The sequence below is a fragment of the Podarcis vaucheri genome (assembly GCF_965113315.1).
Source record: "Podarcis vaucheri genome assembly, chromosome: 10".
Lineage (NCBI taxonomy): Eukaryota > Metazoa > Chordata > Lepidosauria > Squamata > Lacertidae > Podarcis > Podarcis vaucheri.
In genome coordinates, this window is record NC_138748.1 from 72,806,163 (window position 1) to 72,830,465 (window position 24,303).

General features: G+C 47.4%; 1 protein-coding gene across 4 annotated transcripts in view; it reads right to left on the reverse strand.

Annotated features, from left to right (window-relative positions):
- The window catches only part of NCAPH2 (non-SMC condensin II complex subunit H2), a 33,304-nt gene that overhangs the window by 6,437 nt on the left and 2,564 nt on the right, over positions 1-24,303 (reverse strand). Inside the window, exons 2-18 of one of the 4 annotated variants that reach the window (XM_082238974.1) lie at positions 24,026-24,227; positions 22,871-22,972; positions 22,695-22,750; positions 20,922-21,003; positions 18,952-19,023; positions 14,995-15,074; positions 14,269-14,405; positions 14,017-14,109; positions 11,856-11,980; positions 11,701-11,766; positions 10,409-10,475; positions 8,438-8,545; positions 6,104-6,157; positions 4,520-4,593; positions 3,002-3,107; positions 2,646-2,714; positions 646-701 (exon numbers count right to left, since the gene is read on the reverse strand). In XM_082238974.1, the coding sequence (XP_082095100.1) occupies positions 646-701; positions 2,646-2,714; positions 3,002-3,107; positions 4,520-4,593; positions 6,104-6,157; positions 8,438-8,545; positions 10,409-10,475; positions 11,701-11,766; positions 11,856-11,980; positions 14,017-14,109; positions 14,269-14,405; positions 14,995-15,074; positions 18,952-19,023; positions 20,922-21,003; positions 22,695-22,750; positions 22,871-22,972; positions 24,026-24,148 (1,470 nt within the window). In that variant the 5' untranslated portion in view covers positions 24,149-24,227. Of the gene's footprint in view, positions 1-645; positions 702-2,645; positions 2,715-3,001; positions 3,108-4,519; positions 4,594-6,103; positions 6,158-8,437; positions 8,546-10,408; positions 10,476-11,700; positions 11,767-11,855; positions 11,984-14,016; positions 14,110-14,268; positions 14,406-14,994; positions 15,075-18,951; positions 19,024-20,921; positions 21,004-22,694; positions 22,751-22,870; positions 22,973-24,025; positions 24,228-24,303 lie in introns of all 4 variants that reach the window. The other 3 variants (XM_082238971.1, XM_082238972.1, XM_082238973.1) reach the window with 3 other exon arrangements.

Below are 24,303 nucleotides of genomic sequence, written 5' to 3' on the forward strand. Positions count from 1 at the left end.
GTTACATACGCTTCAGGTTACAGGCGCTTCAGGTTACAGACTCCGCTAAACCAGAAATAGTGCTTCAGGTTAAGAACTTTGCTTCAGGATGAGAACAGAAATCGTGCTCTGGCGGCGCAGCAGCAGCGGGAGGCCCCATTAGCTAAAGTGGTGCTTCAGGTTAAGAACAGTTTCAGGTTAAGTACGGACCTCCGGAACGAATTAAGTACTTAACCCGAGGTACCACTGTATTTTATTAAGAAGTAAATTTTGAATTTAAAAAAGGGGAAGAAATAAGACGCGCTAGTGCCTAGAGTCTAGGACTAGGGCCTGACACCGTGGCTCAAATCTCAAGTCAGCTATGAAGTTCACTGGGTGACTTGGGCCAGCCATGATCTCTCATGGCCTGGCGAACCTCACAGGATTGTTGTACAGTTAAAATGGAGAAAGGGAGAACCAGGAACAGGAAAAGGCGGGATATAAATTCAGTAACAAGTGGTGGGAGACACAGTGAGGCCGAGCGTCCCCAGGGCATGGCTCTGAAAGCAGGCAAGACCATCACCTCACCAAGTAAGATAATCAGGTGTGAGTCTGGCCAGTGTTTTGATGGGTGGCTGCCTGGGACACACCTAAATGCCACGTGACCAACACACACACGATACGCACCACATTTCTTTGCACGTATTCCTCGTAGTTGATGGCAGGGGTGATGTCACCAAGATCTGTAAGCAAATGCAGAAATTAAGAGGTTCTCCTAAACGTCTCAGATTAGCTGTGGGCAACTGCCCTGCTTACATCCCACAACACCAAAAGCACCCCAGAAACAGCTGCAGGGGCCAGAGGCTGGAATCCCTGGCAGACGACCACAGTGCCTGGAGACAGGCATAATAATAATAATAATAATAATAATACAGTGGTGCCTCGCAAGACGAAAATAATTCGTTCTGCGAGTCTTTTCGTCTTGCGATGTTTTTCGTCTTGCGAAGCACGGTCCGTCGCAACTGCGCCTCTTCAAGCGGCTTTAAGAAAAAAGCGCAAGACGTTTTCGTCTTGCGAAGCAAGCCCATAGGGAAATTCGTCTAGCGAAGCAACGCAAAACCGAAAAACCCTTTCGTCTAGCGAGTTTTTCGTCTTGCGAGGCATTCGTCTTGCGGGGCACCACTGTAATTTATACCCCACCCATCTGGCTGGGCTTCCCCAGCTACTCTGGGCACTGACTGGCAGCTGCTCCTCAGGTGGGGAGTCTCCCACTTGGAGATTAAATCTGGAGCCTTTGGGGTTCAAAATAGGTGCTCTGGATCATCATCATCATCATTTATTATCTATACCCAGCCCCTCTGGGCAGCTTCCAACAAAAAATATTAAAAACACAATAAAATGTCAGACACCAAAAACGTCGCTAAACAGGGCTGCCTTCAGATGTCTTCTAAAACTCATAGTTGTTTATCTCCTTGACATCTGACGGGAGGGCGTTCCACAGGGCGAGCGCCACCACCGAGAAGGCCCTCTGCCTGGTTCCCTGTAACTTTGCTTCTCGCAGTGAGGGCACCGCCAGAAGGCCCTCGGCGCTGGATCTCAATGTCTGGGTTGAACAATGGGGGTGGAGATGCTTCTTCACGTATGCTGAAGGTGGACAAGTTGTGCATTCATAGCAGTGAAGTGACCAGAGGAGGAATGACGGCTGGGAGGAGCTCAGAGAGAAGAAACAGCATGGGGCATCAGCAGCAGCACAACTGGACGCCTTCACCTGCCCCAGCTGCAACAAAACATGTCTCTCCTGCACCCCCAAGGTGCATTCCTCCATTGTCTCCAGACAACCACAGGTCAGAGCCTTCTCTTGATGGGGCCACTCACTCACTGCACCCCCAACACACTTCGAAGCCTAGGCTTCCCTGGTCACCAGTTGGTGCAGGATAAATATTCATTAGGTATCTTTCTCAACCCGCAGCTGTGAGTTGTGCAAAGCAGCCAAATTATTCGGCTATGCCCCACAGGGCTCTTTGGCACAAATAACAGAAATAACACAAATAGTTCCCCTGCGTAAGTGCCTAAGGGCCCCCCGTTCCTGCCACTCACCACCTGGCCCAGGACAGGGCCTGACAGGCCTCATAAGGATGGTTGCCATTGCTGCTGTTGCTGCCCAGGAGGACTCGGAGCGGTGCAGAGTTCTTTTTAAAATGTTCTTTTTTGCGGGGGGGGGGGGTGGAATGGATATTTGGTTGGGTTCGGGGATTTGTTCGATTTTGATGTGTTTGTTTGTAATTTTTATAGTTTTTTGTTTATAGAAAAATAACTACCAAACTTTTAGAAGACATCTGAAGGCAGCCCTGTTTAGGGAAGCTTTTCATGTTTAATAGGTTATTGTATTTTAGTGTTCTGTTGGAGGCCGCCCAGAGTGGCTGGGGAAACCCAGCCAGATGGACGGGGTATGTATGTATGTATGTATGTATGTATAAATAAATAAATATAATAATAATAATAACAATAATAATAATAATAATAATAATAATAATAATAATAATAATAATCAGCTGCTCAGTGCTGAACCCAAGATTTGCCCCCCCCCAATTGCTCCCCATTGGGCTGTGGGTTAACTGACCAGCTTCCAGCTATTCTTACAGGCCCAGCCCCCAGCCCAGCTAACAACGCCACCTGACAATTGTTACCTATCAGGCCAACTGGTGCCTCCTCTGCAGCTTCCCCCTGGGGGGCGCCTTCGGGATCCAGAAAGTCATCTGTGGACAGAGAAAGGGGGCGGTCAAGGCAAGTGCGACGGGGGGAGCCTTTGGGGAAAGGCTTGAGCACAACGGCTGTGGGCAAATGGGCACCGAGATTGGGCGTCCAGAAATGTGGTTCCTTCGTTCCACCGGTTGCTTTAAACCAGGGGTGGGGGACCTGTGTGGAAGGAGCATCGTGTGGCCCCCCATTGCAACGGCCAATTCTGGGCTGAAAATGGAGGCCCTGGTTTTGGGGGAGAGGCCCGAGAGATTCCCAGCGCTCAGCCCAGAAACTGTGGACAGACCTGCCCCTCCGACATCCATATCGCCCATGGCGTCATCGTTGTCTTGCTCCTCTTCCTCCTCCAGGGCTTCGGGCTCCTCTAACCGATTGACCAGCTGCGCATCTTGCTTCAGGGGGAAAGATAAAAACAAAAACCAGGCCTGTTTCTGTCACCCTGTTCTCGCTCAGGGTCAGTCACTTTTCATGAGGTTTTGAGCAAAGCTTGCCTTCCCAGGTGGGAGCAGCCTTATTCTAGTCATTCATTTGTGGCGGTTATATCTGATCTTTTTCCTTCAAGGTGGCACACCCACTTATCTCTCCCCCCCCCCCGCATTTAATCCCCAACAACAACCCTGTGAGTTAAGTTAGGCTGATAGAGGCAGTGACTGGTCCAAAATCACCCAGTGGGTTTCATGGCTGAGTTGAGGATTTGAACCGAGTGGTCCTGAGGGATGTGGGTGGCGCTGTGGGTTAAACCACAGAGCCTAGGACTTGCTGATCAGAAGGTTGGCGGTTCGAATCCCCGCGACGGGGTGAGCTCCCGCTGCTTGGTCCCTGCTCCTGCCAACCTAGCAGTTCGAAAACACGCCAGTGCAAGTAGATAAATAGGTACCCCTCTGGTGGGAAGGTAAACGGTGTTTCCGTGCACTGCTCTGGTTCGCCAGAAGCGGCTTAGTCCTGCTGGCCACATGACCCGGAAGCTGTAGGCCGGCTCCCTCGGCCAGTAAAGCGAGATGAGCGCCACAACCCCAGAGTCGGCCACAACTGGACCTAATGGTCAGGGGTCCCTTTACCTTACTCCTGGGTCCTAGCCCGACACACTAGCCATTCCACCAGCACTGGAAATGAACTTAATTGCTCCCAAATATTAGACAAGGGACAGTAGCTCCTCTTCTGAGCCTGGGCCTTAGAGGGCTCTAGCGAGCCTCACAAGCGTCTCCAAAACCTGCGATATTTGGGCAGGAGGAGGGCATTGGGCAGATATTCCTCTTGCCAGAGCACCAGGACTCTTCTTGCAAGAAGAGCACCAATTTTCTTGCATTACAACAGCAGTGTTGTAGTGGCTAGTATCAGGCTGGGACCTGGGTTCAAATCCCTCTCACTCAGCCATGAAGCTCACTGTGTGACCCCGGGGGCCTGTCACTGCCTTCTCTCAGCCTAACCTACCTCTCACAGGGGTGTTGTGGGGATCGAATATTGTATTATTTATATAATGTTAGCTGCTCTGAGCCCTGCTCTGGCCGGGGTACAAATAATAATTTATTATTATTAAATGAGGAGGGCAAGAACAATGTGTGTCCCACCTTGAGGAAAAATGCACTAGATAAACTTGATCATGCAGAGATGCTAGCAAACTGGACCACTTCTACGGGGATCAGAGTGGGCTCCCAACACAGACAACACTCTCAGCTGCCACCCTTTTCTCCTTGCAAGTCGTGTGCCTATTAGATTGTGTTTCATCAGATTGCAAACTGCCTTGTCTGCACTGGCAGGAAATCAGGGGCGGCGAAGTTAAAACGAATGAATGAAAGGTCCTCACCATCCTCATCCTCTGCAGCTTCTTCTGGGCAGCCAAGCGCTCCTTCACATGATTCAAGTAGAGGACTTCGAGATCTGTCCAGAAATGACAGGATCAGGAACAGAGTCTTCGACAAAGCCCAGCTTCTCTCCCCCTCCCCAAATCCCCTTGTCCTGCTCCCAGGCTCTGGGAAGCAGCTTTGCAAGGAGCAGCGAAAAGCCACTCTCCATCCAGCCCTTCTTCTGCAGAACTTGCTTTGCTGTTCCCCAGGCTTCCTGCCCCGGATTCTTATGTGGCTGACTCCAAAATCCCTTCTGAAATCCTCCCCAACCCAGCTTGGCTTCAGCTTAGCTCCCTTCTCAACTGTCTATACCAGGGGTCAGCAACCTTTTTCAGCCATGGGCTGGTCCACTGTCCCTCAGACCTTGTGGGGGGCCCCGAACTATATTTTAGGGGGAAAAAAGAACAAATTCCTATGCCCCACAAATAACCCAGAGATGCATTTTAAATAAAAGCACACAATCTACTCATGTAAAAACACCAGGCAGGCCCCACAAATAACCCAGAGATGCATTTGAAAAAAAACACACACATTCTACTCATGTAAAAACACACTGATTCCCAGACTGTCCGCGGGCTGGATTTAGAAGGCAATTGGGCCGGATCCGGCCCCCGGGCCTTAGGTTGCCTACCCCTGGGTCTATACCAACACCCAACCATCTCCCACTGCCCTCGACAGAGAAACGGCGATTCCTGTCCCAGATGTTGTGGGACTCCAACTCCCAGCAGGCTGTATGGCCACGGGTCAAGGATGATGAAATCTGTAGTCACATCTATTTTCAAGCTCTCTGGAGAGGGGCTCCATTGCTGCTTCTACATTTTGTGCACATTTTGGTGCCGAAAAGATGCTCAGTGGCTGTGGAAGGGTCCCGAGACACCTGCCCGCCCATGTGGGAACATGTGCAGGTTTTATTAGTATGAATGGGCAGTTGGGTGTCCCACAGGCTGCAAGGCAACACCTGGGATCCGACTAACCCTCAGCTACCATATATATGTGTGTGTGTGTGTGTGTGTGTGTGTGTAGAAGGAAATGCCGCACCCACCCCAAGGAGAGGTCACATGAGAACTACAGAGGGGAGCACCCAATGGAGTCACATGACAAGAAACTTCAGGAAGAATCTTCTGATGGCGAGAGCCATTTGACAGAGGAATGGAAAACCTCTGATGGTGGTGGACTTTCCTTCATGGGAGGTTTTTAAGCAGAGGTCAGGTGGCCACCTGTCAGGGATCCTTTAGCTGAGATTCCTGCGTTGCAGGGGGTTGGACTAGATGACCCCTGGGGGTCCTTTCCAACCCTAGGATTGTATGAGAGCAATGCCCCAAGGCTGTAAATTGGACTGCCTGAAGGAGAGGAGTCTGGAAGATGCCCAGAGTGGAGCCCAAAGAAATGCAGAGACTGCTTTGATAGTTCTAACTTGCTCCCTGCAGCTTTGCTTGTTTCTTATTAAACGCAAAGTCAAGCTAATGAAGAGGGGAAGGCAAACCGACAAAGGACCCAGGTCAGTGACCTTCCCAACCACCCACCCATGAGCTGCACCCACTCACCAGGGAACACTGCACCTTTCTTCCTGCTTCTCTGGTTGCCAGCTCTGTGGTGCTCTGGGGAGAGAAGAAGTACATGCTCAGAGGGAGACGGCAGAGGTTCTCTGGCTCAGCGGCCCTCCCTGCTCCCTCCCTGCTCCAGGTGGCACAGAGGCGCTTCCAAGGCCAGGCAATGCGTCAGGTCAAAGGGAAAGACGATGCTATGCAAGAACCTGGCATTTTCCCACCTTCGCCGTGCTAAGCAGCTGGTCCCTTGCCTTTCCCGCCCTGATCTGGCCACAGTGATCTATGCAACGGTCACCTCCAGGCTTGATTATTGTAACTCGCTCTATGTGGGGTGCCCTTGAAGCTGACCCAGAAACTCCAGCGGGTGCAGAATGCCGCGGCGAGGCTCCTAACGGGGTCCCTGCCATGGGATCACATTCATCCAGTGCTTTACCAACTGCACTGGCTCCCGGTGGAGTACAGGATCAGCTTTAAGGTGCTGGTTTTGACCTTTAAAGCCCTAGGCGGCCTAGGACCCACGTATGTACGGAACCGCCTCTCCTGGTATGCCCCGCAGAGGACCTTAAGGTCCACAAATAACACTTTGGAGGTCCCAAGTCGCAAGGTGGTTAGATTGGTCTCAGCTAGGGCCAGGGCCTTTTCAGTACTGGCCCCGACATGGTGGAAGGCTCTCCCACAAGAGACTAGGGCCCTGCGGGACTTGACATCTTTCCGCAGGGCCTGCAAGACAGAGCTGTTCCGCCTGGCCTTTGGTTTGGACTCAGTCTGACCCTAATGTTTCCCTCCCTTTCTGGTTTTGATCTATGGGCTACTATTAAAATGAGGTTGCATTTTAAATTGTATTTTAACCCGTATTTTAAATTGGTTTCCGCCCCCCCCCCCCAATTATGTTTTTATTGTGATTTTACTGATGTTAGCCGCCCTGACCCTGGCTCTGGCTGGGGAGGGCAGGGTATAAATAAAATTTTGTTAATATTATTATTTAATAGAATCTGTATGTTGCTCAGTTGTGATGAAACTTCCAAGTAGTTACACCAAGTCCAACCTTTGTTCCACCTCTCTTGGTGTTGTTGACACTGGCAGTGGCTCTTTAGGGCTTCAGGAAAGGAGTTCCTCCTATTCCTATCTGGGAATTGAACCAGAGATGCTGTGCTTGCAAAGCGACGGCCCTTTCCCTATGAGCTGCAAGAGTGACTACTAAGACAGGCGAACTACACTACCAGTGTAGTGGAAGAAGCAAAGATCACCCGTGTTGAACAATGATTCTTCAACATCAACCTCGTTGGACTGGTCATGTTGTGTGGATGCCTGATTATCGTCTTCCAAAGCAACTACTCTACTCTTAAAAATGGAAAGCGTAATGCTGGTGGTCAACAAAAGAGGTTTAAAGACTCTCTCAAGGCAAATCTAAAAAAAAGGTAGTATAAGTACTAATAACTGGGAAACACTGGCCTGCAAGTGCTCCAGTTGGAGAACAGCCTTTACCAAAGGTGTCATGGGCTTTGAAGACACTCGAACTCAGGACGCAAGGGAGAAAGGTCCTAAGAGGAAGGCACGCTTGGCAAATCCACACCGGGATCAACTCCCACCCGGGAACCAACGTCCCCACTGTGGAAGGACGTGTGGATCCAGAATTGGCCTCCACAGTCACTTGCGGACTCGCTGTTAAAACCGTGTTTGTGGAAGACAATCTTACTTGGCTGCGAGGGATGGCCAAAGAAGACGACTTGGAAGAGCTAGAACAGGATGTGACTAAATACCCGTTGCTGGAAGCCACGCGAGAGAGCTCTTGTGTTCAGGTTCTGTTTGCAGATTTCCCCCAGGAAAAGTGGTTGGCCACTGTGAGAACAGGAAGCTGGGATGAACTAGCAAGCTCCTCTTCGGTTCTTAGGCCTTACCAAGAGCAGCACCCTCTGACCTACCATATTTTTTGCTCTATAAGACTCACTTTTCCCCTCCTAAAAAGTAAGGGGAAATGTGCGTGCATCTTATGGAGAGAATGCAGGTTGCACAGCTATCCCAGAAGACAGAACAGCAAGAGGGATCCTTGCTTTCGCTGCACAGTGAGCCCTCTTGCTGTTCTGGCTTCTGAGATTCAGAATCTTTTTTTTTCTTAGTTTCCTCCTCCAAAAACTAGGTGCATCTTATGGTCCGATGTGTCTTACTGAGCGAAAAATACGGTACGTGGTGGGGGGCACAGGGGCAGAACAAGCACATCCACAACAGAGGACAAGCTGCGTTCATGAAACAGAGACTTCTTGGATACAGCAAGCCTGAGGTGGCAAGGTCAAATCCCACAGCAGCCCCACGCTCGCGCCCCACTGTACTCACCTGTAGCTGAAAACCAGGCCGTGAATTCCTGCAGCTTGCTGGGCAGCCTCCTCTTCCGCTTGGTGCCAGGCAAGTTCTCCAGGGCATGTGGCACCGTGAACGGCTTGCCTAACGAGAGAGAAGCGGAAGGGGCTGCCCTCCTACATCGGGTCACGGGGGCAGAAACAGGCCCTCCCAGTCCCACCGAAAACCCCCAACAGTCAACAGCCAAGACTCCCCTCTTACTGTTACGTTTCACACTTTATAGGCTTCTAACACAGGCTTCCTCAACCTCGGCCCTCCAGGTGTTTTTGGACTACAACTCCCATGATCCCTAGCTAGCAGGACCAGTGGTCAGGGACGATGGGAATTGTAGTCTCAGAACATCTGGAGGGCCGAGGTTGAGGAAGCCTGGTCTAACACTTTCCCGGTTTTCCGTCCCTTTCCAGTATCTGCTGCGTCCCACAAAGGGACCAAGATAATGGCCAAAGGCTGTCACGTGCCACCGGCGTTCAAAATTTGCCAGGCACATTTTGCACCCAGCTGTTGGCCTTTGGGACCAAGTGAAGATGCCCGGGGGCCAGGACGGTGCCTGACGTCTCCACCATCTGGAAGTGTATGCCTGGGGATCCTTGGATCTGGACCTTTTCACAGAGTAATACCACAGCCTCTCAAATGCTATCCGTTATATTTTATCTGCACAATCAGCACGAATTTCAGGAACCAAAAAGTCGTGTTGAAAAATGACGACTTTCGAGCTGTCTGGCCCCCAAATGGCAACGAGGCATTCTGTTTTGGGGACGGTAACCCTGGTTTAAGGAGCCTTTTGGAGCATACAGTGGTACCCTGGTTTGCAAACGCCTTGGGAGTCGAACGTTTTGGCTCCTGAACGATCAAAAACCGGAAGTGATTGTTCTGGTTTTCAAACATTCTTTGGCACCCAAACATCCGATGCAACTTCTGCAGCTTCTGATTGGCTGCAGGAGCTTCCTGCAGCCAATCGGAAGCCATGCCTTGGTTCCCGAATGTTTTGGAAGTCGAACAGACTTCCGGAACGGATTCCGTTCGACTTCCAAGGTGCCACTGTATATCTGAGTTTCTAACACTTCCTGCCACAAACGGTGGACTCTCCTTCATTGAAGGTTTTTAAGCAGCAGTTAGATGGCCCTCTGTCAGGGATTCTTGAGTTGCAACTCCTGCATTGCAGTGGGTCAGACTAGAAGACCCCTGGGCTTCCTCCCAACTCGATGATTCTATGGAATAAGTTTTCTTAAGGAAACCTCAGGGGGCAAATCTCTCCTCACAGCCCATACAGGGTCTAACTGATGGTTTTTCGGGAGGTGGGTTACTAAGGAGGGTTCTGCAGCAGCCAGCCAGGCAGGGTGGATAAAAATCAACTATTTTAAAATAAAAAAATAATTAAAATTGTAATTTTTTATTTAACTTGGATTTTTAAAATAAAATCTTTTAAACAGAAAACTATTTTTAGAGTTACATTATAGTCCAAAGGCTATAATCAGGAAATAATAATTTGTTTTAAGTTTTTCATGTGTGCTAAAACTCAGCCTAAGTTTTATTTAAAAAACTGTTTAACCACATCAGCTAACAAACATGAATGCATATGCTACAATGTTACTGTTTTAGTTAAATAAATTGTTTTAATTGTTATTAAGGGAATGGTTATTTTTCTCCTGCCAATAAACTGCAGCAGAAAAGTTGTCCAAATATAAACAATCATTTCATAATTATCTGTCCATGTGTTTCTAACAGTATAACCAAATCAGTAAAAACTACTCTGAAAATTTATTATTCCAAAAACGAAACCTTCATCTGGTTGTCAATATTAAGATGATACCAGCAAGAATGAGACTTTCTGTAAAATAATAATGATTTAAATCAAGTCTTACTGACTAGTGGTTTAAATCGTGATTTAAATCAAATCCACCCTGCAGCCAGCCAACCCACCCAGCCTCCCTCCCTCTCTCCAGATACCTTTCCTCAGGGGTTTATCATCGGAGGAGCTGAAGGGGTCCAAGCTGCGCCAGGGGTCCAGCATCTCCTGGAAGAGAAACAGAGGCACAGAAACTCCAGCGGGTGCAGAATGCCACTGCCAGGCTCCTTACGGGGTCCTTGCCGTGGGATCACATTCATCCAGTGCTATACCAGCTGCACTGGCTCCCAGTGGAGTACAGGGTCAGGTTTAAGGTGCTGGTTTTGACCTTTAAAGCCCTAGGCGGCCTAGGACCCTCATACCTACAGGACCGCCTCTCCTGGTATGCCCCGTGGAGGACCTTAAGGTCTACAAATAACATTTTGGAGGTCCCAAGTCGCAAGGTGGTTAGACTGGTCTCAACTAGGGCCAGGGCCTTTTCAGTACTGGCCCCGACGTGGTGGAACGCTCTGTCCCAAGAGACCAGGGCCCTGCGGGACTTGACATCTTTCCACAGGGCCTGCAAGACAGAGCTGTTCTGCCTGGCCTTTGAGTTTGGACTCGGTCTGACCCTTATGTTTCCCTCCCCTTATGGTCTTGATTTATCGGCTACTTTAAAATGAGGCTGCATTTTAACCTGTATTTAAAATTGGTCCCCCCCCCCTTCTCTTTCTCCCCTATTATGTTTTTGCTGTGATTTTATTGGAGTTAGCCATCCTGAGCCCGGCTCTGGCCAAAGTGGCGTCAAAACCCTCATAATGTTTGTGCAATGCCGGCAAGCACAAAACAATTGTGGCTCCAATTTCCTCTGGCACATGCAAGACATTGGGACAAATTTTCAACGTACGAGAGAACCCAGCTAAAAAGACATCTGAAGGCAGCCCTCTTTAGGGAAGCTTTTAATGTTTGATGCATTACTAGATTTTAATATTTTGTTGGAAGCCACCCAGAGTGGCTGGGGAAGCCCAGCCAGATGGGCGGGGTATAAATAAAATAATAACAATAATAATAATAATAATAATAATAATAATAATAATAATAATAATAATAATAATAATAATAATAATAGCTGATGGGTTTGCTGAAAGACAGCCCTCTGCCCAAGTTTGTTTGCTTATATTATTGCATTTCCACCCCCACCGTGTCTCAAGGAGCTCAAGGCAGCAAACAGGGTTCTCCCCATTTTATCCTCACAACAGCCCTGTGAGGTATGCTGGCCTGAGAGTCAGCGACCGGCCCAAGGTCACCCACACGGGGACTAGAACTCTGGTCTCCCAGGCCGTAGGCGAACGCTGTAGCCACAACCCCACAGTGGCTCTCATGACGCGAGGCTGGGGCATTTCGTTCCCCTGACCTTGACGCAGGCACCCGGGGCAGGGCTTCTCTCTCGCAGCATGTAGCCTTTCCTCTGAGGGATGCTCTAGAAGGCAGAGGGGAAAGATTGCTAAGGGTTTGTCACTACGCCTAGGCAGCCTCCTGCTCTCCTCCTCCCCTCGTCCTGCCAAATACCATCTGATGCTCAACATGGACCTCCTCCTCCTCCCCTGCTGGCGAGCCATCCAGGACGTCTTCGGGAAGCGCTGGCAGGAAGTTGTCGCAGTCGTCGTTATCGTCACCCATGGGCGCTGCTGCACCTGCTTCAGGGAGAAAGGAAGAGGAGGGAGGTGATCTTCCGGCCCGGCAAAAGAGCAGCGGCCGTGGGATGGGCTGCGCTCTCGCTGCAAAGCTGCCTATACCGACTGCTTTCCTTGGGAAAGGAAGTTAAACGGTGGAACTCCCTCCCCCATGAAGGCCAACAACCTGGATGGCTTCAAAAATGGATTGGAGAAATTCATGGAGGGGGAGAGGGCTATGGGTGGCTTAGGACCCTCGTACCTACGGACCTGCCTCTCCTGGTCTGCCCCGCAGAGGACCTTAAGGTCCATGGACCTCTAACCTATATGATTATAGGTTAGAGGTCCCGGGTGCTAAGGAAGTCATACTATCCTCCGCCAGGGCCTTCTCAGTAGTGGCTCCGACCTGGTGGAATGCTCTGTCCCATGAGACCAGAGCCCTGCAGGATTTCACTTCCTTCTGCAGGGTCTGTAAGACAGAGCTACTCTGTCTGGCTTTCAATTTGAACTTAGCCTGATCTTTTATTCCCCTTCCTTCCCTCCCCCCTCCCCCTTTTATGAAGATTACCTGCTCTGGGATCCCACAGCTAATTCTCCCCTGTTCTCCTCGCTGGCCCAAGTAGGACTAATTTAGCCAGCTAGCCCTGGTGATCACCCAATGTTTACTGGATGGATTTCCCCCCTAAATTGATTTTTTATTTTATTGTTATTCACATTTTATACTCTATTTTATGCTGTTTTTTGTTGCATCAATTAAGTGTTTTAAATTTGTTGTTAGCCGCCTTGAGCCCGGTTTTTTGAACCAGGAAGGGTGGGGTATAAATAAAATTGTATTATTCTTATTATTAGCCATTTACGGCTCTGCTCTGCCCTCACAACCAGAGACAGCGATGCTTCTGAATTCCAGTTGGTGGAAGGCACAGGAGGGGAGAGGACTCTTGCGCTTGGGTTCTGCGTTCAGGTTTCCTTTGGGCGCACCCGGTTTGCCACTGTGAGAACAGGATCCTGTACGAGGTCATTGGGCTGACCAGCAGGTGCTGGAGAAAATAATAATTTCATAAAACTGCATTTTGATTGTTCCGTTTTGAGTCTATGGCCTAGCTAAACTGAAAAGGCCTGTAGCTGCTTTTAGGTACCTATGAAAGAGTAAACTGTTCGAATCCATCGTGGCCATTGTAGATGCATGAAAAGAGAATCAGCTAGGCATGGCCATTGCAATCAACCTTCAATTGTTTTGTAGACAGATGAAAGGGGACATTGGAAGACTTAACGAACAGGAAAATCAGTCAAAGTCTTAATAAGGAAAGACAGCAGAAAATTGTTATACGTAATCGCATGATATTATGATGAGGGCTGATCTGAAAAGCCAAACGGTTTAGATCGGTTCAGGATGACAACTTTGGGTTGCAACTAATAAGATTGCTGTGATTCTTTGAATGGGGAAAGGAAATGGCGTCTGTAATCTGGAAGTGTACAAAAAACATGGCTTTGGATGCGGAACCCTGCAGACTCCTCCTTATTTCTGAGGCTGTCCCTTTGAGAATTTGTATTTCAATGAAGGACTCTTGCTTGGAGCACGCGCCCTTCTCTTTTGGGTTTCTGGGAGGAATAGTTCCAGTCTAGGAACCTCTTTTTAAGCATCTCCAATACGGGCTCTTATTTTTCAGATGCCCTCAGTCGCCTCCAGAAAGCCAGGCGCAACTCCACCCCCCCCGCCCCATTCTTTATAATCACACTTTCATCCAGGCACTTCAAATAACTTACAAAAGAACCATTCAGTCGCAAGTCTAACAATAACCTGCATCAAAATCATCCTCCTATTAGTTATGCCTAACAGTATATACTTTTGTTCCTACTCATTTATCCTAACTTTCCCCCCCTTCCTCCCTCCCCTTTGATCCCTCCCCCCCAAAAATTGTTTTCTCTTCTAACCATGTGCACAGATTATTCATTCTAATTTGGATGCTTGGGTTGGCTTCCCCCCATGCTATCCAATTCCTATAACTTGTCCATTTATTCAAAATCTTTTGACGTTTGTCTTGCCAGGCGCAACTCACCGCTTTCTTCGGAGAAGTCTAGCGCAGCGACAGGCGTCCGGAACCCGCAGACGTCCATGGGCGTGGAGCCTGCTGGAAGAAGGCCCTGCACACCTATAGAGGAAGGAGAGGGGACTGAGAGGGCCACCCTAGAGCATGGCAGCAACATCCCCCTAACGACCCCAAGGCATGTGGCCCCTTCTTACGCTCTTAACATCCCCCCCCTCCAAGGGAGCAAGAGGGAAGAGAGAAGCGCTGTGCGCCGGCCCCTACCTATAGAGCCGATCCCCCGGTCCCAGTTCCTGTCCTGTATCGGCGAGAGCCCCACCAGCTCCAGCCTGCCGGTGATTTGAGGAGTGCAGATGTTCATGTGAAAATCCTTCCGGCTCGCCAACTTCTCCCCCTTCTGGCTGCAAGGAAACACAGTGACCTCTTCAGTCTGTAGGCCAGCCCTGTTAGAATCCCTGCTCCAGGTTTGCAGTCATGGGATTGCTGTCTTTCACATGACGGTGTAGGTTTTGACTCCACAGAGTGGGAAGTGACAGAGACAGGATGTTTGTGTTACTGTGCTCCGTGAAGTGGGACTATTGTCCTTTGTTCTTTCTCTTTGCTGTCTGATGCTAGAGAGAGGGAGCCATGTTGCAGTGCTCCGTGTGTGTTTATATGTAAATAAAGCTGATTAGCCAAAATGCTGAGTTGCTGAGCTCTGTTACACAACTTGCACAAACTCTGTAGATCCCTAAGTGTGCCGATGTCTGTGGGCATCGGCCGCTGTGATGTTCGGGCTGAAGAAAGATTGTGAAGCTCCCGAACGATTGACCAGGAGGGAGGGAACATGCCAGTCGGGCAGGTGTCTCTGCCAGGGTCCTACTTGAGTGTAGGCTGAACTCCTGACAAGCCCTAGAGAGCTGGGCAGCATGAGAAGGCACGCCTCCCCCAGAGCGCATTGAGAATCCCCTCTGACTAGGAAAATTAAAGGTTGGGGCGGGGGATCCTTACCTGAAGAGGGGATTGTTCGTCTTTTCTGCGTCATCTGGTGGAACCAGGGCCATTGGAGTCAAGGGGACAACGTCGTTCGCCTGGAAAGATAAGGACTCGAGTTCCAACGTGTCTAGGGAGAGGGGCGGTGGGGGTCGTCCTCTGGGGCAGGAGGGGTGCTGAGCACCTATGGCCTCCTGGAGACTCGGCCATCTCAGGCTAGAGAGCTCTTGAGCTTCCCTTCAGCTGAGTGCTCCTCTTCAGCTGCTGGCAGTGCCCCATTTTTCTAGCTGGGAGTTGTGAGCAAAGGGATCACAGGAAGACAGGAAGCAGCCTTGCGTTGTGCTAGATCATTGGGGCCCATCTAGTGCAGTTTTGCTCACACTGGCTGGAAGCAGCAATACAGGGGGTACCCTGGTTCTCAAACGGCTTAGTACTCAAACAGCGAAAACACAGAAGTAAGTGTTCCGGTTTTCGAACGCTTTTCGGAAGCCCAACTTCCGATGCGGCTGTCGGCTATTGTTTCCGGGGCACCTGCACCAATCAGAAGCTGCGCCTTGGTTTTTGAACATTTCGGAAGTCAAACGGAGTTCCGGAACAGATTAAGTTTGGCACTTCTGTTTTCGCTATTTCTTTTGCATTTTTGTTTTTGAGGTTTTTTCGGTTAATTTGTTTTTGTGACAGTGTGGAGCCCAGTTCAGCTACGGATTGATAGATTGTGTGACTGCGGAAATGGATAAAAGCCCCCCAATCCAAACAACGTTCATCATCAGTGCAGGTAAGGAAAAGATAATTTTAATTTTTATCATCTAGAATACTGTCTTATTTATTTTATAGTAGAAAACATTGATTATTGCTTTCATTTTATGGATCAATGGTCTCGTTAGTAAAATTCATGTTAAACTGCTGCTTTAGGGGTCGTTTTAAAAATCTGAAACGGATTAATCTGTTTTGCATTACTTTCTATGGGAAAGTGTATCTTGGTTTTGGAACGCTTTGGTTTTGGAACAGACTTCTGGAATGGATTGAGAACCAAGATACCACTGTTCAGAGTTTCAGTCTTACCCCGCCCTACTAGCAAAATAGATGCTCTGCTATTTTTTTTTAAATAACCCTTTCCATTAAAAGTTTTCTACATAGAGTACAATAAAAGCAAAATAGAGTGAGAAGATAGAAATAGAAGAGCATAAAAAAGGAATAAAATGAAGAAAGGAAAGTATAAAACCCTCTATCTCTAAGTTATATCTTTACCCTTAATCCACATAAAAGAGATGTTCTGCTATTGAGCCACAGCCCTTTTCATGTATCTAGAACAGTGGAGGGTGGGGGAAGCACACGCAGTGCTGTTGGAGACCTTCCAGGAAAGGGGAAATCGGATGGGTCCGCTTGGTGATTAAAGGAGGCATAAACAAGCAGGGCCTTCTGGCTTAGGGGAACAGGAGTGTGACAGAAAGATGACAGAGCTGGACTCGGAAGGTCGAAAGCACAAGAACGTAGGAAGAATGTCAGGAAAGCATTGTTTAATGTCTGGATAAGATATAAGGACTTATTGGAAAATAAAACTCCAAGGTGGTTGTCACCGATGGAAGCAAAAGCTCTGAAAAAGCTCAATATGGAGGCCAAATGGCCGAAATATTGGGAAATTTTGGAACAAGAGGGAGATAGATTGAAATTGCAGAGTTTTGAGAAATTAAAAAACAAAGTGCGAGACTGGCTTCATTATTATCAGATAATGGAGACATATAATTTGGATAAGAAAATTAGTTTCCAGGTGGAAAAATCAAAATTAGAAACAGAACTGTTAGAACCTAAAACTAAGATTTTGTCAAAAATGTATAACTTGCTGTTGAAATGGAATACTCAGGATGAAACGGTGAAATCTGCTATGATTAAATGGGCACAAGATGTTGGACATAACATTATGTTTGCTGACTGGGAACAGTTGTGGACAACAGGTATGAAGTTTACGGCATGTAATGCCTTGAGAGAGAATATTATGAAAATGATTTATAGGTGGTACATGACCCCAGTCAAGCTTGCAAAAATCTACCATTTGCCCGATAATAAATGTTGGAAATGTAAAGAAACTGAAGGTACATTCTTTCACCTTTGGTGGACGTGCCCAAGGATTAAGGCTTTCTGGGAAATGATATATAATGAACTGAAAAAGGTATTTAAATATACCTTCCTCAAGAAACCAGAGGCCTTCCTCCTGGGCATAGTCGGCCAATTGGTGCTAAAGAAGGATAGAACTTTTTTTATGTACGCTACAACAGCAGCAAGAATACTCATTGCAAAGTATTGGAAGACACAAGATCTACCCACCCGGGAAGAATGGCAGATGAAGGTGATGGACTATATGGAACTGGCGGAAATGACTGGCAGAATCTGAGACCAGGGAGAAGAGTCAGTGGAAGAAGACTGGAAGAAATTTAAAGACTATCTACAGAAATATTGTAAAATTAATGAATGTTAGAATGATGTTGGATAGAAATTAAGTGGTCTCCAGCTGTAATGCTTTAAGGGAATATAAAAAATGGGTTGTTAATAGGGAAAAATCTAATGTTACTATTTTAAGACCAAAGATTAGGATAAACAAAAAGGGTAAGGATTTGCTGAGCCAACAAATTGAACTGGAATACAAAAAAGGAAGGTATGAGGAGGTCTGGGAAACAAGCTAAGGAAAATAAGTAATAGAAAAATGGAGTGGTTTTTAATCATTTTTTGTTGTTGTTTTTTTTTGTTTTTCATTTTGTATTGTAATATCTTAAAGAAATCTTAATAAATATCTTACAAAAAAAAAAAAAAGAACGTAGGAAGAATGCTGTTTCCGGCTGACCTGACATCTTGTGCCAGCCACGAAGCAACAGTTCTCAGTCTGGAACTCACAGCAATGTGATATTTCAATGGCCACAAACATCTATGAGCAAGGGACTTGGAAAGGAAGGCTGTAGGCCATGCCTTGCATGCAACAGGTCCTCCTTGCATCTACAGCATCTCCAAGCAAGGCCGGGAATGTTCCTGGTCTGAACTCTGGAGGATCACTATCTGTCAGCGTAGACAAAAACTCTCTTAAATGCACCAAAGGCCTGACCCAGAATAAGCCAGCTTCCCATTGCTTCAGTTTCATCACCTTGGCTGGGAGCCCTGGAAGATCTGCTCCCTGCCCTGCAGGCTTCCTCCCATCTGGCCTGGGAGGGTGGGGCCCGGACTGACTCCAGCTACAAAAAGTCAATGCTGCTGAAGAGGCCAGAGACCATCTTGGCTGCCTCTTGGAGCAGACCCAGGTCATCGAATCTGAGCTTCCACAGCTGCCCCTGGCCACGAACCACCATTGGCAGAACTGGTGGCGACAGCAGCAGTTATGCTCTATGCTTATAATATTTTATCCTCTTGATAACCGTGCCGTTTGAAATGTGCACTTAGTATTTGACCTTTTTTTAGTAATGTTTTCTTTTGAATTCAAGGCAATTATTTCTTTAACTTTGCTGTGCTCAAGGTGCATTCTGCAATTGACCTTCTTTGCAACGTTTTACTTTGAAACCTTTTAAGATAATATTATAATTTCCTGTTAATTACTTTGCTTTGGATATCTACATCTGACTTTCTTCAGTAATGTTTTGTTCTGGATTGTTTTATCTGATGTTGGAATGTGTGGTAAATAGCTTTGAGATTTCTTCCTCAAAGCTGGCTTTAAGAGGAGATGTTGAGATAGATGGAGTTGTTTTCAGCCTCTCCCTCTCTTAATTAATAATTATATCTTCCAATACCAAAACCACAGTTCCCCATGTTAAACTTAGATGTGTTATGACACACACCGCGCTACTTGTGGCCGAATTCACAATTTCAGCAGTGGGGCAGAGGGGGTGGGGGTGGTGAAACTTGTATGAAGCTCAACATACCCCCCCTTGAATTCCTGACCCCTCCCATTCCATTCATCTTCAGACATCAAAAATGGGAACAGTAGAGGCTACTCACACTATTTTTCTGGTTCTCCCTCATGTCATTGCTTGCTCTGCTGGTATCGCGGATGTCGTCCAAAGAGAGGAACTACAGAGAAACAGAGAAACTCCATCAATGGCGCACATTGCCTAGGCAAGCAAGGAGTGGGAGGGCAGAAGAAGAAAAGGGAGCCTGCCCAAAGCTACATACTAAATTGCTTTTAATGGGAGGTGCCATGGCTGCCATTTAAAAATAAAGATAAAAATCTAGCCTGCCCCATCCCTAGTCCTCAAGGCAGGCTACAATTTTGAAGTGACATTAAGTGTATCTAAGCAACATAAAAAGATACATGCACCTGACAAAATAGACTTCCATCTATATAACCTTATTATTATTATTATTATTATTAATTAATTATAACCCACCCTTCCCGGTTCAATAAATAATAATAAATAATAATAATAATAATAATAATAATAATAATAATAATAACAACAACAACAACAACAACAACAACAACCCACCCTTCCAGGTTCAAAAACCGGGCTCAGGGAAGCTAACAACAAATTTAAAACACTTAATTGTAAAAGCAGCATAAAATACAGTATAAAAATATGAATAACAATGAAATTCAAAATTCAGAAATCAGTTTAGGGGAAATAAGCATTAGATAATCACCAGGGCTAGCTGGCTGAATTGGTCCTACTTGGGCCAGTGAGGAGGCCAGGGGAGAATTAGCTGTGGGATGCCAGAGCGGGTAATCTTCAGAGAAAGCAGAGGGGGAGGGAAGGAAGGGGAATAAAAGATCAGGCTAAGTTCAAATTGAAAGCCAGGCGGAATAGCTCTGTTTTACAGGCCCTGCAGAAGGAGATTAAATCCTGCAGGGCCCTAGTCTCCTGGGACAGAGCATTCCACCAGGTTGGAGCCATCACTGAAAAGGCCCTGGCCCTGGTGGAGGATAGTCTGACTTCCTTAGGGCCTGGGACCTCTAAACTAGGGCTATTCATGGTCCTCTGTGGGGCAGACCAGGAGAGGTGGTTCCGTAAATGAGGGCCCTGAGCTGCTTTATGCCATAAAGCATTCATTAGGTCAGCAGTGCTTGAAACTCAATCTCAAGGTCAAGAATCTTGCATTGCAGGGGGTTGGACTACATGATCCTTGTGGTCCCTTCCAACTCTAAAAATTACTATTACTATTATTATTATTATTTTCTCCCCCACCCATCTGGCTGGGTTTTCCCAGCCCCTCTGGGCGGCTTCCAACAAAAGATTAAAAATACATTAAACCATCAGCCATTAAAAACTTCCCTAAAGAGGGATGCCTTCAGGTGTCTTCTAAATGTCATATAGTTGTTTATTTCTTTGACATCTGAAGAGAGGGTGTTCCACAGGGCGGGTGCCACTGCCGAGAAGGCCCTCTGCCTGGTTCCCTGCAACCTCACTTCTCGCAGGGAGGGAACTGCCAGAAGGCCCTTGGATCTGGACCTCAGTGTCCGGGCAGAGTGATGGGGGTGGAAACGCTCCTTCAGGTATACCGGACCGAAACCGAATCTACAATTCTATGAGGTTTAAAGGAGCTGCAGGACTCCAATGTTGCTTCTGCTAGAGCAGGCAAGCCCAGCCGCCCCTCTGGAATTTATACAAAGAGATTACTGGCAGCATTTTCCTGTACGTTTCTGCAACTAGAAGAAGCCTACAGTCATCACCAAGAGCAAAAATTAAAGCTTTTGCCAACCTGGTGCCCCCCCCCCCAGTTAAACTAGGACATCCCTTCAGCTGATGGGAGGCTGTAGCCCAGCATCTGAAGGCTGGCAGGTTGGCAAAGGCTGTTCTACAGATGGATGAAGCAGAACAGCCACAGGCAAGAGCTGCTTTGGCGTTGCTCTGACAGAATCCATCTGCAGCCAGTTTCTGTTGCTGCCTTTGGCCCCGTCAAAAGAACAGCTTTGCCTGCAGAGGGAGAGAGAATATGGACACATTCTCTTGCACAATGGCAATGGGCCTCACCTTTTCCTCTTCTGCTGCTGGTCCATTGCTGACATCTCTGTCAACTCCATCTTCTCCTACTGATGCAGCCTGCTTCTCACGCCTAATTGGTGGGAGTTGAAAGAGTCACGAGAAAAGGAAAATCAGAGCAAATTGTTGTTTTTTAAATTTTAATCCCTCTCTTTTTCAAGCCAATGAAAGTCCCCCCGAAGAGTGCAATTTCAGAATCCAGGTTACGAGGCAATACTACAGGCAAGGTTCAGGATGAAGGCGCCAGGCAAACTTTCCTGGGGAGAGCATTCTACAGAGTGGGAGCCACTGCAGAAAAGGCCCTGTTCTTGTTGCCACCGTCCGGACCTCTCAAGGAGGAGGCACACGAAGGAGGGCCTCAGATGATCTCCGGGACCGGGAAGGTTCATATGGGAAGAGGCAGTCCTTGAGGTATTGCGGTCCCGAGTCTTTGGTACCACAGAACTTTCTGCCTACTTACAGCTATAGTAATGACTGGTTGGATGCAGTCAGAAAAATAAGCCAGTGTAAAATTCTTTGCACTGATCATTTCTATCTACAAATGGTGGGGTAGGTGGGTTTCAAAGTACATAGACAAATGTGGTTTTATGTCAAAACAATGACACCTCTCCTTGCTAGCAAGGAAGCTAGCACGTCAGAGGAGCTGTGTTTCTGGAATTGTTCTTATGATAAAACAAACAGAGAGTCATAAGGAAACGATGCCTTATGAGGAACGGCTAAGGGAGCTGGGCATGTTTAGCCTGGAGAAGAGGAGGTTAAGGGGTGATATGATAGCCATGTTCAAATATATAAAAGGATGTCACATAGAGGAGGGAGAAAGGTTGTTTCTGCTGCTCCAGAGAAGCGGACACGGAGCAATGGATCCAAACTACAAGAAAGAAGATTCCACCTAAACATTAGGAAGAACTTCCTGACAGTAAGAGCTGTTCGACAGTGGAATTTGCTGCCAAGGAGTGTGGTGGAGTCTCCTCCTTTGGAGGTCTTTCAGCAGAGGCTTGACAACCATATGTCAGGAGTGCTCTGATGGTGTTTCCTGCTTGGCAGGGGGTTGGACTCGATGGCCCTTGTGGTCTCTTCCAACTCTATGATTCTATGAATGGTGGAAACACCTAGCCCCACGGTCATAACACGAGGCAGCAGGAAACGAGCAAGCGAAAGACATGCCAACTTAAGACAAAAGAGGCAAACATTTGGAAGCAGCAAAACAAAATTGCTCCTTCACAATATGAGGACATAAACCTAGAGCACTCTCAATGCCAGAAAACTTCCAGAAAAGGAAGCTATTCAGCTCCACTAACCAAATTTTTACTGCCAATATTAGAAAAAAGTACACCTGACAACTTAAAAGATTTGTCTAAAGTAAAAAAAACAATGGAGAGAGACAAAGCTATCTTGGCAATACAATCAAGCCTCAGATCGCGAACACCTCCGTTTTGGAACGTTTCGGTTCCTGAACGTCAAAAACCTGGAAGTAAATGCTCCGGTTTTCGAACGTTTTTCGGGAGCCGAGTGTCTGACGCAGCTTCCACATAAGTGCAGGAAGCTCCTGCAACCAATCAGAAGCTGCGCAGAAGTTGTCAAACATTTTGGAAGCCGAACAGGCTTCTGGAACAGATTACGTTCGACAACCGAGGTTTGACTGTAACTAAGTCAAAGGCAGCACAATGGGCAGAGGAAGGTGAGGGATTCCAGGACAGAAATATGAAGAGCTCTAGCCACTCCGAAGTGAAAATCTTCCCTCCCCTCAAAAAAAGTTCAACTAACTTCTTATTGGAAATGAAATCAAGTGCCTGGAAGACCAGTGAGTAGAGAGATTCCACCTGAAAAAAAGGGAAAAAAGGCAACAGGTTTAGAGGCAAGAATGGAGGTTTGCTAAGCCAATCAATTTTGTTGCAGTTCCACGGTCCATCTAGTTTGAGCATTCTTGATAGCCACCTCACCTTCTTACTGTAGATGCAGGCAGAACCTTGGATGAGCATTGCTGCTTCTGTAAAGTTCATGGTGGTTCTTCCATTATCAAATGAAATGCAGATCTGCGCCAGCTGCAGGGTTAAAAAAATAAATAAATACATGAGGTGACAAGAGAATACAGGAATAATAGATTCTGTTTCGGCAAAGTAATTCTAACAGACAGCAAGAGCTTTGTTTGATTTTGTTCTTCAATCATATCAGCATCGAAAAGCAACTAAGGGTACTGCTTATATCCCAATTTAACAGGGAACAAATGGAGACATGTTGGATCTCCCATAGCTTGCTTCCCTGAAACTTTGCTTCTCGCAGTGAGGGAACTGTCAGAAGGCCCTCGGTGCTGGACCCCAGTGTTGGGTAGAACGATGGGGGTGGAGACGCTCCTTCAGGTATACTGGACCGAGGCCATTTAGGGCTTTAAAGGTCAGCACCAACACTTTGAATTGTGCTCGGAAACGTACTGGGAGCCAACGTAGGTCTTTCAGGACTGGTGTTATGTGGTCTTGGCGGCCACTCCCAGTCCCCAGTCTAGCTGCCACATTCTGGATTAGTTGCAGTTTCTGGGTCACCTTCAAAGGGAGCCCCACATAGAGCGCGTTGCAGTAGTCCAAGCGGGAGATAACCAGAGCACGCACCACTCTGGTGAGACAGTTTTGTGGGCAGGGAGGATCTCAGCCTGCGTACCAGATGGAGCTGGCAGACAGCTGCCCTGGACACAGAAGACAGGTGCTACTCTTCCTTTAAAGCCCCGCCCGCAGCTAGAAGGAGACTTTCTTTTTTTTTTTTAAATGCATTTTTATTAAAGTTATACACAAAAAAGAGACATATATGAAAATACAGAGAAAAAATTACGAAAAAGAAAAAGAAAAACCACACATCCGGAAAAAACAACAACAACACACAATCTGAACTTCCCTCCATCCTTTTGATAAGTATCAAATATCTCCTTCCATTACGTATTTGATTTTCAATCTATAGTCTTAAATTCACTCGCTGGTCGTATTGTTCAGAAGGAGACTTTCACTCTGCAGTGGCAGAGACACCATAGGTAGAATGAGATTCCCATGCCAAAGCAGTTCCCTGCACACATGCTCTCCCTCAAAGCAGGAGCAAATGGAGGCACTTACCTCCTCCAGGTACTCTCCCAGCTGAGCTGCCACATCCACCGCCCAGTTCGCAGTGAGGTCCCTTATCGGCTTGAGGAAGTGCACGAAACGAGACTCCACGTCCTCCATGGCAGCAAATCCCATCCAGAACAGACCCACACTCCAGGGGTTTAATGCATTTTAGGCATGAAGGTTCGGGTTCCGCCCGCTGTTCGAAGACCTGCTGTTCAGATAACAAATAACCAAAATAAAGAAGAGAGAGACTTGCATAATCCCACCCAATAAGAACAGGAGCCAGT